This window comes from Jatropha curcas, chromosome 7 (genome assembly GCF_041381405.1).
Source record: "Jatropha curcas cultivar XTBG-Jc1 chromosome 7, XTBG_Jcur_1.0, whole genome shotgun sequence".
Taxonomy (NCBI): domain Eukaryota; kingdom Viridiplantae; phylum Streptophyta; class Magnoliopsida; order Malpighiales; family Euphorbiaceae; genus Jatropha; species Jatropha curcas.
The window spans coordinates 29,788,827-29,803,213 of record NC_143157.1 but is presented as its reverse complement, the minus strand read 5'-3'; the positions used below and the strand labels follow the sequence as shown (position 1 = coordinate 29,803,213).

Here is a 14,387-nt window from a genome sequence, read left to right as displayed (position 1 = left end):
CATTGTTGCTCTGTTTCGACATCAAGCATAATTAATATATATATATGATCACGACTCTCGCGTAAAAGTATTTCGCATCAAACGCCAGTGTCCTTGGTTAAATTGAAAAGCTTACACTGAGCCCAATTATGTTCACATTCAAGAATTAAGGTTACAAAATATACCATCAATGGTTTCTACACCAACCTAGGAGTAGAATGTATCATATCAGCAGGTAAGTAGAGGTTGCATCTTCCCATGTATTGCCTTATAACAAAAGAGACTGCAGAGTGGAAGGTTTGACTTTGAATCGCGATATTTGTAAGCATTTGTACAATTTGGACCCGCACATTTTTCACGAGGTGGAGGGTAACTGGAAATCAAAAGAGCGCTTTTTGATTAGATTAGCAGTTATATGCTACGAAAGGTCATTAAATGCACAGTCGAAAAGAAATTGATCTTATACCTGCATGGAACTGAATTGAATATATTTGGCAGACCTATATCATCAGAAAAAATAACAACAGTTCCAGTAGGACCAATGACCCATCTAACAGTATTTGGGCCCAGTGTATTTGAATTGGCAGCCCTTCCCTGCATCAAGTGATATTTATCTTCATAGAACACAAGCTAAAAAAGGGTAGCACAGAGGGAGAGAGAGAGAGAGAGAGAGTTCCAGCAATTTTCAAACACCTGAGCTAATTCTTCCTGTTGTTTCTTCATCTTTTCTTCCTTTTTCTTTCTTCCAGAATCTTGACCAAGTATCTTTCTGATTGCCTCAGCCTAAGCGATACAATGTTAGACAGTTTCTCTAATATTACCAGGCAGCTGTAGAAATAATTTAATATGATGAAGAGCATACCTCAGCCTCCCTGGCTGCCTTCTCTGATTGGATTCTACGCCTCTGTGCAGCCTCGGCTTTCTTCAGCTGCTGCTCTACTTCGGAAAGTTTCACCTTTTGTTCTGTCATCACAAACCAATAGCAGAAATTGACATACATATCAGCAAATAAAGGCCCGATCACGCATATCTAAGCAGTAAAACAATTCATACTTTGATGCCCAGTTGAAGCTTTTAACATGACTTGTCTGAAAAAAGAGAGGAGAAACACTCACTTTTAGGAGGCGCTGGAGGTAAACCATTTGGGAACTCAATCAAATTGGCCCCTTTTTTATTCCTTCCTTCAACAAATCCTAGTCTCTTGCTTTTGTAATCAGGCTCATCATCTGATATGGGTTCTTCATCTTCCATGTAATCTCTATCATAATCAGATTTTTCTGATCTCAACTTCAGTATATCATCTTTACCTGAGTTCGATAATCTACAATTTTTCATATCAGCATATATTTCATGCTCCATTTGTCTACCATCCGAAGAAAATTTAGAAGCATTAAGTCTGCCAAGATAACGGATTTCCTCATCTCCATCATCATCATCTTCATTAATTCCCATATCCATTACACGCCTCTTAGGAACCCGCTTACTCTTACGAACTGGTTCGTGTTTATATTCTTCATTTGCATAGACACTTTCACCAATCATCCCTCTTAAATGATGATCCTTCCCAGAAGTAGAATCCTAGAAATGCAATCAGCACCAGAAACATCTAAATATCAAACATCATCTACACCAGAAGAGGGTTTACTTTACTCAAATAGTGAAAAGGAAAAAGAGAAGGCCCCTGAGAACAGGTAAAAAGAATTGCTTTTCAACAAGAGAGAGAAAAAAAAAAAGGAAGAAACAACACCAAGAATAATAAAATCTACCAGAACACTTTAGCAAGCTAATATAGTAGACATTAGACTAGTATGCCCCCAGTAAAACTCTTGCCACCATACATAAAATAGATAGAGATGTGAACTTAAAGAAAAGGAGTCAATAAGGTTGATTAATAAGAAATTTATTCTTGAAGCATTTGTAAGAGAGCCAGTAACAAAGGCAAAATTAACATTATTTTACCTGAAGAAACAACTTCTTTTTTGGCTGATGGATGTCAAAACATGGAGAGGATCCTGACACATACTTAGTGTGTATTGTATGAGTAACACCACCAAGCTTGAGTTTAAGTTTCTTTGGCCTGTTCTCACCTTTAAATCCATCAGATGGCCTGTTCTCACCTTTAAATCCATCAGAACCAACTTTCATTTCCCTAAAATAACCATCTTCCTCATTGCAACCGCTGCCCGAAGATCGTGTGGACATTGGCAAAAGAGTATACATCTGTGAAAATTTCTGTGGATCAGAACAAGGCTGACGAGATACACTACTCCTCTTCCTCCTCGCACCACCAAAGCCTTCCATTTATGCAAACCTTTAAAAACTCTTGTACTGACTTAATGCATCTCAATATCAGAAGCATGAGCAAGAAAACCAACAAAATGGGAGCATCTCAGCAGACCTGAGAATTTGATACACAGAAAGAGTGCAACTGTAAATTAATGACCAGCGACAAACATATGTAATGCCATTGGACATCACAAGCATATGCAAGAAGTAAACCAATAAACAAACTCCAGTTTTTACTTGAACAATTTAACCAGTAATAGCAATATAGGTCTGTCTTGATGTTATGACATACAGTAAAATAACAACAAAAATGCAAAGAGAAGGCATTCTGATGTAAGAGCTGCTCCGTCTGGTTGGTATGAAAAGAACAGACTTTTTTTGATGTTGTAATTTACATTCCAATAGTTTCATGAACTAAATAAATAACCACAGGAGACAGAGACAGACTTTGATATGAATTCCGAATTTTCTATTCTGCTGAGTAATATGATAAAAGGCCATTAGAACCAAAATAATATATAAAGTAAACTTATTTTGTACGAGACAGACAAAAATCAGAATAAAGCAACAGAAGCACAAGGAAATAAAAATATGCCAAAGAATAAATCCATAATCCAAACAGCTTAAAGCATGCAAAAGAACAGTCTGTGGCAAATATTTGAAAGGAGATTACCAAATAACTGCAAATGATTCAAGAACTTGAAAAAGAGACTACTTTGTTGGCTTGACCTTACTGTTTCCATTTAGTACGGAAAAAAAAAAAAAAACCATTAAACAAAGAGTAAATTTTTTCCCTCGTTTTTCTTCCGGTGTCCGAAAAAATAAACGTGGAGAAAAGAAAGAATAAAACCAATTCCTCCACTTCTCACCCATATATAAACTGACCTAAATACCTCTATAGCTGACTTCCAAAACAGAACAATTTCTTTAGTAGTCTCCTGTTTTTGGAATGAAAATGGCATATTTTTAGCTCAAAATTTTACTTTCAAAATGAACTCTAACTTAGACCAGTAAAGGAAAATTTAACAAATAACAGGAACCCACAAAATGTAGATACTTACATAGCAAAGAAGCGAATAGAAACCCTAAGAAGAGCACAAAAAGCGAAGTGATTATGGAGTTTGAGTTAGTCTAGTAGCAAAAGATTAATGGGTCTCTTTCTACTCCTAGAAATCTGGGGATGGTTAGGTCTGTAGAATATGAACTAGGGGTTAGAGTGAGAAAGTAATTTCTGCCATTTTGACACTGGTTTTTGTAATGGACATTATTGATACTGGGACTCTTTATCCGCTCCATTGGTTCTCTTTTTTAAGCTTCTGTTATTATTCTGCCTTTTTTTTTTTTTTTTTTTTTTCTGATATGTAAGCTTCATTAAACCGAAAAAACTCATCATCTGGTGCAGAATGGGCATAGTAATGGGCCAAAGACGCTGATAAGCCTAGAGCTTTTTAATCAGTACAGGTCCATAACCAAAAGGGTCCAACGAGATTGAAGAAAACATCAACAGCGACATGTCGCCAAACTGCTTAAAGCAAAAGCCAATTTTAAGCACTCGTAAAAGGCGACATCTCGTTTGTTTGCCGCCGAAAAACCAAAAAAAAAAAGAAAAAGAAAATGAAAAGTTGAACCAAAACGGCATGAGCGTCAGTATCAATATTTGATGCGGTAAAAGGGAACGGTTCCAGAGGGGAAGAACAACTCTGCTAGAAAAAGACCCGTTGTAGGAAGATGTTGACCAACGACACAACATTGTTTGATCATTCATTGCAATAACAACAAATTTGCATTCCTTTGTTTAATCAATTAGTTTTTCATTATCCATAGTGGGAGTGAAAACTAATGGATGGATGTAAACTCCATTTGTTTAATTCAAAACAATTATTTATTTATTTTTTAAAGTGCAGGAGAATTGAGAATTGAGTTTTAGTTACAAGAATGAATGAAACTCGGGGCATCAAATCAACTATAAATAATATTTTAATTCAAACGAAGTATTTTTGATTATATAAAAAATGGTAATATTTTTTTTATTAGTTTAGTGTATAAAATCATCCATTCGCCAGGAGCGTAGGCAAGGAAATAGCAAGAAAAACACTTTCAGAAATTGCAAGAAAAATATTATTTCTCATAAACCCTTAACTAGAGGGAGAAGAGAACAATCTCATTGCACAACAGAGACAAATTACATTGCAGTAGCTCAACATGCACAACTCCAAAACATAAATATTTCCTAAGAAACTTGTACAATCCAACATAGAGAGTTGAAATCTACAGAATTATTTGGTGAAATACAATCCTAAATGTAACCCAACCAAAGCCACCATTTCATTTATTCTTTGCTGACTAAAGGACCTAGTTTTCATGATCACCCTGTTTCACAACTGTAACAGGGCAGCTTCCGTTGTTTACCACATAGTTGCTTACACTGCCCAATATGGCCCTGCAAATTTCAATAAAAACAAGAATTAAGAAAAACCAATTCCCTAACCAAAGAAGAAATTTTGCTCGAAGAGGCTCTAAAATCTAAAATCATTTGCCCAAGTTAATGACAACATTGATGAGATTCTGATTTTTACCTCTTGATCTTGCCAAGCCCTCTGTTGCCTATAATAAGGCAGCTCAAAGGGATCTTGTCAATAGCTTCACATAATTGCTCGCGAGGATCACCCCAAAAGATCTTCATAAGTGCTACAATCTGCTTCCAGCAGGTAAAAAAGTTTAGTTTGTTTGGATTCGGACACAAAATAGAAAAACTTTTTCAACTTATGAATCTGATTTCGAAGAGATGAATAAACACAAAACCTGTTTCTGGTTGGCAGCAGTGTTTATAATATCCAGGGTTTCTGGATCAGGCTTCACTCCATACTTCTTCATCGTTACCGGATCAGAAAACTCCTTCAGAGGAATTAAAGCTGCACATAGATATGATAACAAATAAATATACCAGTTTTATAAAGAATGGTTCAGGGGAAAAGAAGAGAAAATATTTTGAAAGCTGAAAAAGAAATAGTTGAAGATTATTACGGGAACCAGTGGCCTGCCAGAGCTGCGTCTCTCCATCCTCATAGTTCCCTTCGGGACGTACCGTGACGAGGATAAGGTGATCCCCATCACGGACGACGTTATCCACCGCCCATTTCAAAGCTTTCCTGCTGCACGGCGAGAAATCAATCGCCACGCCCACTCTCCGATCTACTTCCATTTCTTTGTTTTTCTCTCTCTTTCTTGATGTGGCTCTGTTTATGGTCTTTGGGAGCACCAGTTGACCGCAACTTCAGATGTCGGTATCTTTACCCTCGTACGGTTACGAGATATCTGTGGTGGGATGAGACTGTGTGATTCAGATGTATAATTTTGACTCTATCTAACCGTTGGATGGCATCTTATAGGAGGTGTGATAGTATCGGAATGTAGTGCTTGCGTTAGAAACTTTGCATATGAGAAGTGAGAAGGACAGGATTATTACTTAATATTTTCCTTTGAATAATGATAACCACGACATGAAACTTTATAATGGAATCCAGCGTCTCCGCTGTTTACTTTGCCCGATGTGGGCCTCTGCCACGTCAATTTGTTTTATTTTTTATTTTAAATAAAAGGAGAAATGACAGAAGGCTCGTCCATGGTTTTTAATCATATTGGGTTTCTCAAATCTTCTAAAAATAAAGTTTATACCCCAAATTGTAAGTAAAAAAATGAAGAAATTTAAAAAAAAAATAAAAGAAAATAAATTAGATTTTTAAACAATAATTTGAATTAAATAACCAATCTAAAATTTCAAATTTTAACTATTATATAGAAGCAAATTTGTCCACTATTACGTAATTGTCAATTGATGAGTGACAACCAAATAGAGCATCTCATGATGACGAAAAAAATGATTTTGATATATATTTGAATATTCAACTTTGCATAATTTTCCATTTGCAATGGCTGCATTATTGGTCGATGGTTCAATTGGATATAAAAAAAGAAATGGCAGTTAAATAGTAGTTGGATGATTAAGAAAAATACCACTATAATTATTAGCCCCGCAGGTTGACTAGAAAACAAACGCATTAATGTTTTATTTTTAAAAAATTGACTTATTTAAATGCATAGATTAAATTAATAAATATATATATATTTTTGAAACAGAGTACGTAGCTACATACCAAGAAAAAATGATAAAGAATTAATATTTTTTTCTAAAAAAATTATTTTTATTAATTTGGTATATACATATTACTATAGACTTTATCTAACAAGTTTAATGCTTATTTTTGTATTTCTAAATAATGAGAAATAATTACTAATAAATAAAGTTTGTATATATGGCCTATGGATAAGACACATTTAGACCAAACTTATGAAAATATAGATCGTTAAAAAATTATCTCAATCTACCTTTTTCCCTGATTATAATCAGAAACTCCTTTATTTAAAAAAAAAAAATTCATTGATTTGATTTATGGTAAATTGAAACTAGACAAATTATTCTCCTTACTAATTTAGCTTGCTTTGGTTAATATTTGGATGTTTATGGCAAACAGTAAATAATTATTTTTCTTTGTATACCAATCAAACAGTTTGAAGCAATATATACTTGTAAGCATGGTAGAAGATACCTTATTAATAACAATTAGGAGCGACAACTTGATTAAATGATAGCCAGTACAAGTGGAAAACAATAAATCCATTCATATCAAAACAGAGATAAGCAAAACAAGATTTTAGGTTGTTTTGAAAATTTTCCTAAAAACGGTGGACAAAAGAAAGAACAGAAAACAAAGTTCCAACAAGTGTAAGAAGAAGAACCAACATTGCAACAAGCAGAATCGAACGTAACTGAGGATTCTTTCCATGTTTTTTTCCGTACTTCAATTTCTTATGCCAACCGATGCCTTCTTTATACTCATTCAATTGTTCACAAAGACCGTCATAATAGTATTCTTTCAGCTTCACTCCACTGCAAAGCACAGCAAACAGTTTATCAACCTCTTTTTCAGAAACATCGTAGCTTGTTAGAATCTCCCTCCGCTTAAGAAGTTTCACATCCTTGTCCACTCTCAGTAGGGTTTTCATGAAAACTGCATAAGAAGTTATATGCTGCATACTGTCAGTAGAACATGCCTCGAGCGCGATTAAATTCCTGAAAAGACTTTCTGTATATTGATGGACTACAATTGGTGGGATTCGAAGAACTCCTTTCGAAAACTTTATGTCCAATAAATTGTCTGTTCTTGCAATCTTGACCCTAACTCCTGAAGCTTTAAGCTCGGTGAGAGATGGTAGATCCTCATCATTCTCGAACTTGGATGGCTTTGATGTCACTTCTCTTGGATATGTTGGAAGTAAACAATGGCAGATAATGTCAAGCAGATGATGTGCTTCTTGGTTGAATTTTTCGCGATTAATCTTGGGATCACCTGGAATCATGTTTCTGAAGAAGCGGAAAGCTAACTCAGCGAAAGAAGAAGTACATTCTTTCGGCTTTGGCACAACCTGAAATAGTCTTTGAAGAACGAACAAAGGAATTTGATTTTCTAGCAATATTAGGTCACACCTTAAATCAAAGAGCATTCCAGGAGTACTAAAAATGGGATCATTTCGGCGTCTTAAGCTCTTAATGGAATATTTAAGAAAGAGTTCGATAATGAAACACCCATCAACGAACATCATTTGTAGGAATTGATCTGATGAGCAATCACCGCCAATGCCTCCGTGGTAGCATGCACGCGCTCTATGTTCAACCTCTCTAAGTGCAGTGACACAGTCATCTATGCTTGCTTCTAGGTTTGGTTTTCGATTTAGAAGTGTATGTACGTAGTGCCATTTCTGATCTTCCATAGCTTTTAAAACTTCATTAGAATTATGGTGATAAGGACCAATTGAGACTTTGTCAGGAATGTATGCCCTGGGATTTGGTTCAGAAAGATGTTTGTCCACTCTGCAGATACAATGCAAGTAAGAAATGTTTTCCATTTTTTCTCTGATAGAAGCCACCAAATCCTCATCAGGTTCTCTAACATCAATTGAAATTTGGTCTCTGCTTCGAGTCTGCCCTGTCATCTCCATAGCCAAATGAGTTCAGAACACCCTGCAAAAGCACTTCTGTATAAATATACATGGAGATTTCAAGAAAGGAAAAATACAAGATAAAAGAAAATGAAAGACATTAAGATTGCATATATATATATATACATATATATATAAGAGCATACCAAGTTCAAAACACTTGCATTGGTTATTAATTTATGGCCTGGTTCGAGAAAGCAGAAGCAGAGGGATTAGAACATATATAGTGACAAGATCTTAAAGGATCCAAGATATCTTGCTTGTTGAGCTTGGTCAGAGAAACTGAAAAACAAATGCAATCAAAGGCAAGGAAACTGAGAATCTTTTGGAGAATATATGAGACAGGAAAGGAAGAGTCATGGAAACTCCGACGAAAAGCATAGCGTTTTCAAAGTTAAAGCTGAACTGATTACTTTAAAGTAAATTCAAGAATTTAGTGACAATAAAGCATAGCTTTTTATGATTCATTTACAGTAATTAAACAATTAAATTCCATTTTATTTTTCATTAAAATTATATTATGAATCCCGTTATTCATTCAGTACGACAGTTTGGACAGTATACCCAGATGAATTTTACCCGTCTAAGCATGAATAAAGCACCACGTGATGCAACTAAAAAAAAAAAAAGAAAATAGAAAAATTAATAAATTAAACTCGATCCTGATTAGGCCACATCAATATCGTGTTCTTTATGTTTTGGCCAATCAAATATTAGTATAAAAAACTACTTGTCGTTTAACAATTTAATTACACTGGGTGATATTTCATTCTCTCTATTTATCCCATTTTCACACTCTTTCCATGCCCCTCGAAAAGTGGTTGTGTTCTGTTTTCAAAAGAATAGGACGTTTTGTATTTAATTAAATATTTTATTCCAACTTTATGTGTCGTTTCAATTTCTATAATCCGTGGTGTTGTCCACTCTATTCTCATTTTTGTATTTTACAGCATTATGTATTTACTTTCACTTCATATATATTTTGAAATAATAATGAACTTTAGTTAGTAATATTATATTTTTCATAAAAATTACGAAACTATAAATTTAATTAATTAATTTACAAGGATAAATAATTTTATCAATTTTGATATTAACGATATATCTTTTTGTGGAAATATATACGACTGAAAATCTACAGTCGCATCACATTCATGGGATGCCAGTGTAGAGTGAGTGACTGTGTAGACCGATAGTAAACGAGAAGGGGACCAACTAAAAAAAGAAGTAAAGCGAGCCAAGCAAAGCTTTAGAACAGGAGATTGTTTTTTACCGCTCTTGTTGTTTTCATTTATTTTAATTCCCGAATCCTGCAATCTCAACAGAAAAAGCGAAAAACGAAAAAAGGAAAACTTAGATTCAAGCATTTGATCGCTCATGTGCTAGACTGTATCAAAACCCTAAGTTTTTCACTCCTCTGAGCATAATCAGACTTCAAAGCATCTCTAAATGGCGTTCTGGTGGCCGATAATCGTCCTCGCTTTCGCCTATGCGATCTGTCGGTTCTTATTGATGCTTATCCCTCCCAATGTGCCTTCAATTGACGTCGATGCCTCCGATGGTATACGTACATGAACTCCTTTACTATATAAGCCACTGTTTGTGTATTTATGTTCAGTAGTTGATAGTTAAGTGAGGATTTGTTTTTTGGCAGTGTCGAATGGAAATCAAACGCAAGAGAACAGCTTCATTTACGTGAGTTTTCTTTTAAACTGCTGGCTCTATTTATTTATTTATTTTTTCTAGATACTTAGTTTCTTGTGAGCTTGTATTAGATTTGCACGGTGTATTAATTAACTTTAGATATTTTTTGTTAAGTTATTTGTGATGTGAATTAACTGTGATTAGACTTTTGAAACAATAATGTTAGGAACAAGCAAACTATTCTGGAAAATGATTTTATGAGTTCCTCTTTGTCTGACAATGTGCTTTAATTTGCTTTAAATGGACTTTGAAATTTGTTGTTCTTTTGGAATCTTAGTTTCTGGTGTGCAAATTGATCTAACTTGGTTGTGGTGCTTCCTATACGCTATTGCTGCACAGGTACCTCCTAGAGGAAGAGCGCAGCAACAGGACAAGAAAGTCCAATGCTATGAGCCTGCAACCATGAAATACTTGGGATATTTCCCTGCCTTGTCGCCTGCTGAGGTTAGAGATTATATGCACATGTGCTTGCATATAAATGTGTGAATACAAATATATAATAATGCTGCGAATTCTGGTAAAACCACTTTTATATGCACTTGGCAGGTCAAGGACCGAGTGGCGCAGGCAAGGACAGCTCAGAAAACATGGGCAAAAAGCAGCTTCAAGCAAAGACGCCAGTTTTTGAGGATACTTTTGAAGTATATTCTTGAACACCAAGAGCTTATATGCGAGTAAGGATAGAAGAGGAAGCCTCTAAAACCATTCTCATTTATCATTATTAGCGCTTTGGCTATTTTTGCTCAACAAAATTTTGATTTTTTTTATTACGGTTTAGTTGTCCAGCTGTGTGCTCATACATTTAAAAAGTAAGAACAAAAATCATAAATAATATATTGACAAATGCAATATCAATAGATGCTTCATTCAGAGTCCTGGGGCATTGTTGCTGAAAATGACTTTACTCTTTAATCCACACCCGCCCCTCACCTCCTCTTAGTTGAGGTGGTTGGATTGCAAGCAGAAGGTCTTCCATGTACATGAATTATATGATTCATATCTCATTTCATGCTATAATATTGGTGAAGATTATTGTGTCTTGATTCATGTGTCATTTTGATCAGAGTGTCTTCGCGTGATACTGGGAAAACAATGGTAGATGCCTCTTTAGGAGAAATAATGACAACATGTGAGAAGATCACTTGGCTTCTCTCGGAGGGTGAGAGGTGGCTAAAGCCTGAGTACAGGTACCTATTCTGATCCCTTCTCATGCTTTAAAAAAAAAAAAAAAAAAATTAGGCCATTTATCACTTCCCTAAAATGTAAAATTTGAGACTAACTTCTTTTGCCTGTATCATTTTAATGTTTGCAGAACTTGTGGTAGATCAATGCTTCACAAGAAATCCAGGGTGGAGTTTCACCCCCTTGGTGTTATTGGTGCCATTGTGTCATGGAACTATCCTTTTCATAATATTTTCAATCCAATGCTAGCAGCTGTCTTTTCGGGGAACAGCATTGTGATTAAGGTACTTAATGTCTGGGTACTTGCGTTTGGTATAAACTGATGAAGTTGCATCTGTTGCTATTTTATAACATTATTTATTGCATTTCAAAGTCTAATAGGTCAATGTATTAAATTTTTTATCCATGTTACCCATTGTTAAATTTGTCTGCGCGTGGCTTTGTTATGATTTCATTATCCTTTTTTTGAGCTGGAAAAAGGTACAGAAACTGATAGGTAATATGCTTGCAAAATGCAGGTTTCAGAACACGCAAGTTGGTCAGGATGTTTCTACTTCAGAATAATTCAAGCTGCACTTGCTGCTGTAGGCGCTCCTGAAAATCTGGTTGACATAATAACGGGGTATCTATTTCTGATGTTTGCTCTAAAAATAGTTGTAGTTTATTGTCTGCCTAAAATTTATGTTTTCTTGATAGGTTTGCTGAAACAGGAGAAGCGCTTGTTGCTTCCGCTGATAAGATCATATTCGTTGGATCACCTGGCGTGGGCAAGATGGTACGACTTTACTGGCTGAACATTACTTTCTGGTCACTTTGCATTTATCACTTCAGTATCGTTTGATCCTTATTTCATTTCAATAACCTACATATTTTGAGAAAAATGAGTCATTAGCAGATGTGATTTTTCTTTTCTCTTCCGTCTTTAGAAGTTTTTAACTTAAGTTGTTATTAACATGTCATGCCTTCAACTCTTATAATGAGTATATGGAAGTAGACATTTTGAATGTGACAGAACATATTCCTCGTTCATCCAATATGTATTTTGTTTCTCATAAAAAAAGAACTTTGGCATGTGCTTATAATATTGACTTCTTGCTTTGTCCATATCCTGCATGCTTATGAGCTGGAATATTGTGTTCATTGCAGATAATGAAGAGTGCTTCCAATACACTAATACCAGTTACACTTGAGCTTGGTGGAAAAGATGCATTTATCGTTTGTGAAGATGTAGATGTGCCTCATGTATGAATCCCTCCTGCTTGTTTTGAAGTGTAGATCATTAGAGTGCTTCTTTGGATCCTAGTAAATGTTCTCCCAAATGCAGGTTGCACAAATTGCTGTTAGAGGCGCCCTTCAATCAAGCGGACAGAATTGTGCTGGAGCTGAGAGATTTTATGTTCACAAGGACATATATTCGTCATTTGTTAGTGAAGTTACTAAAATCATAAAATCTGTTTCAGCTGTAAGTACTTTTAATTCCACATATATTATGTTTCAGAACCTTTTCTGCATTAAGAGACATAATTATATCCCTGCTTCTCTTGATTTTCTCATTAGATTCGAAGAGAGGTCCTTGAGATAGGGAGAACAATTATCCTCATTGTCCGTTTGTTCTTTCTGTGCTCAAATGCAACATTTCTCAGGGATATCTGTGATACTTAAAATTCTTCAAAAATTTTTCCAATTTGAGTGTCCTGCATGCAGAACAGGCGTGCTTTCCTGCATGATCCCTTATCATTGGACTGCTACGACACTTCTTCTTCCCTTTTGTTAACTTTTGCAGGGTCCACCGCTTGCTGGAAGGTATGACATGGGAGCAATATGCTTGCTAGAGCATTCAGAGAAGCTTCAAAACCTAGTAAATGATGCAACGGATAAAGGAGCAGAAATTGTTGCTCGAGGGAGTTTTGGCCATTTAGGTGAAGGTGCAGTTGATCAGTATTTTCCCCCCACGATTCTTGTAAATGTGGATCACTCAATGAAACTGATGCAAGAAGAGGTAATAGGACTTCCCCTCTCTTATAATTGCATAGCTTGGTTTAGGATCACCATTTTGTGCGACATTTATGGTGGATCTATCAGTTATGTCATGAAAATATATTTATGAGTATGACTTGATATGATTTGGAAAAATTATGCCTGTTTCAAAATGAAAATCACTTATATTTTCCATTTATTGCATTTAGAATTGCTAGCTGCTAATCTATATAAAACTTGTCACATGCAGGCTTTTGGACCCATCATGCCAATAATGAAATTTAGCACAGATGAAGAGGCTGTCAAGCTTGCAAATGACTCTAGATATGGGCTTGGCTGTGCTGTTTTTTCTGGTAGCCAGCGCCGTGCCAAAGAGATTGCTTCTCAGATACACTGTGGAGTTGCAGCAATAAATGACTTTGCATCAACTTACATGTGTCAGGTGGTACTACGTCAAATTAAATTATCATACTTGATGATTATGAAAAGAATCAATCTTGAGAATAGATGAAAAATTGGTCACTTAGGCCTATAATCAGCACTGTCATTGGATAGATGATATCTCAACTGATACAAAATTTTTTTCAGTCGCTGCCATTTGGTGGGGTAAAAGACAGTGGATTTGGACGATTTGCTGGAGTAGAAGGATTGCGAGCATGCTGCCTTGTAAAATCAGTTGTTGAGGATAGGTGGTGGCCTTACATCAAAACCAAGATACCAAAGCCTATTCAGGTTAGCTTTGAAAATCTCAGACAAAAGAGATCATGAGATGTCGTGGTTATTGACTTTTTTCCTCTGCCAATTGTAGTATCCTGTTTTGGAGAACGGCTTTGAGTTTCAGGAATCACTCATAGAAGCCCTATATGGCTTGAACATATGGGACCGGTTGCGAGCATTGGTCAATGTTCTAAAGCTTCTTTCAGAGCAAAACCCTAGCAGCGGTAAGAGAAATGACTAAGGATGGAAACTAGTTTGTGTTTACTGATGCTCTAGGCTTTGGCTAACCATTTTTGCTTGTTTTGTTTATCAAGATTTAGTTCCCGTTGTTACTTGTTAATACTTAATACTAACATGCATGTACCAGAGGATGCTCATACTTTAAGTTTCTTTCAATTTTTTTTTTTTTTTTTCCAGATAAGAATCTTAATGAATTTTGATTTAGGCTTTTTACAATTTTTTTTTTTCAATTTTTGATTTTCGCA

The 14,387-nt window shown here is 35.4% G+C and overlaps 4 protein-coding genes across 6 annotated transcripts; 1 reads left to right on the top strand and 3 right to left on the bottom strand.

Annotated features, from left to right (window-relative positions):
- Positions 1-70: 70 nt before the first annotated feature.
- On the bottom strand, positions 71-3,608 carry LOC105643550 (PAPA-1-like family protein / zinc finger (HIT type) family protein). Of its 3 annotated transcripts, none has more exons than XM_089723848.1 (8): positions 3,327-3,608; positions 3,151-3,203; positions 1,939-2,377; positions 1,095-1,557; positions 842-942; positions 673-762; positions 446-573; positions 71-352 (listed from the first exon to the last, which is right to left on the bottom strand). In XM_089723848.1, the coding sequence occupies exons 3-8, from the start codon at positions 2,278-2,280 to the stop codon at positions 208-210; spliced, it is 1,269 nt and encodes a 422-aa protein (XP_089579974.1). In that variant the 5' UTR covers positions 2,281-2,377; positions 3,151-3,203; positions 3,327-3,608; the 3' UTR covers positions 71-207. The 3 variants fall into 3 exon arrangements, with proteins under 3 accessions (XP_089579974.1, XP_089579975.1, XP_089579973.1); XM_089723849.1 differs by having other exon boundaries at positions 3,159-3,203; XM_089723847.1 differs by lacking the exon at positions 3,151-3,203.
- Positions 3,609-4,617: 1,009 nt separating this feature from the next.
- On the bottom strand, positions 4,618-5,467 carry LOC105643549 (Adenine nucleotide alpha hydrolases-like superfamily protein). Its single transcript, NM_001308688.1, is given in 4 exon segments — positions 4,618-4,705; positions 4,842-4,960; positions 5,068-5,177; positions 5,290-5,467. Coding segments are annotated over 4 exon segments (495 nt in total).
- Positions 5,468-6,847: 1,380 nt separating this feature from the next.
- LOC105643548 (UPF0481 protein At3g47200) lies at positions 6,848-8,633 on the bottom strand. The gene is made up of 2 exons (XM_012228699.4): positions 8,469-8,633; positions 6,848-8,344 (listed from the first exon to the last, which is right to left on the bottom strand). Exon 2 carries the CDS (start codon positions 8,320-8,322, stop codon positions 7,000-7,002), a length of 1,323 nt encoding a protein of 440 aa, XP_012084089.1. The 5' UTR covers positions 8,323-8,344; positions 8,469-8,633; the 3' UTR covers positions 6,848-6,999.
- Positions 8,634-9,479: 846 nt separating this feature from the next.
- On the top strand, positions 9,480-14,313 carry ALDH22A1 (aldehyde dehydrogenase 22A1). Its single transcript, XM_012228698.4, has 14 exons — positions 9,480-9,883; positions 9,977-10,017; positions 10,366-10,470; positions 10,573-10,700; positions 11,091-11,213; positions 11,339-11,492; positions 11,727-11,830; positions 11,905-11,983; positions 12,355-12,450; positions 12,533-12,670; positions 12,992-13,207; positions 13,436-13,627; positions 13,774-13,917; positions 13,994-14,313. Exons 1-14 carry the CDS (start codon positions 9,772-9,774, stop codon positions 14,141-14,143), a joined length of 1,782 nt encoding a protein of 593 aa, XP_012084088.1. The 5' UTR covers positions 9,480-9,771; the 3' UTR covers positions 14,144-14,313.
- The last annotated feature ends 74 nt before the right edge of the window (positions 14,314-14,387 follow it).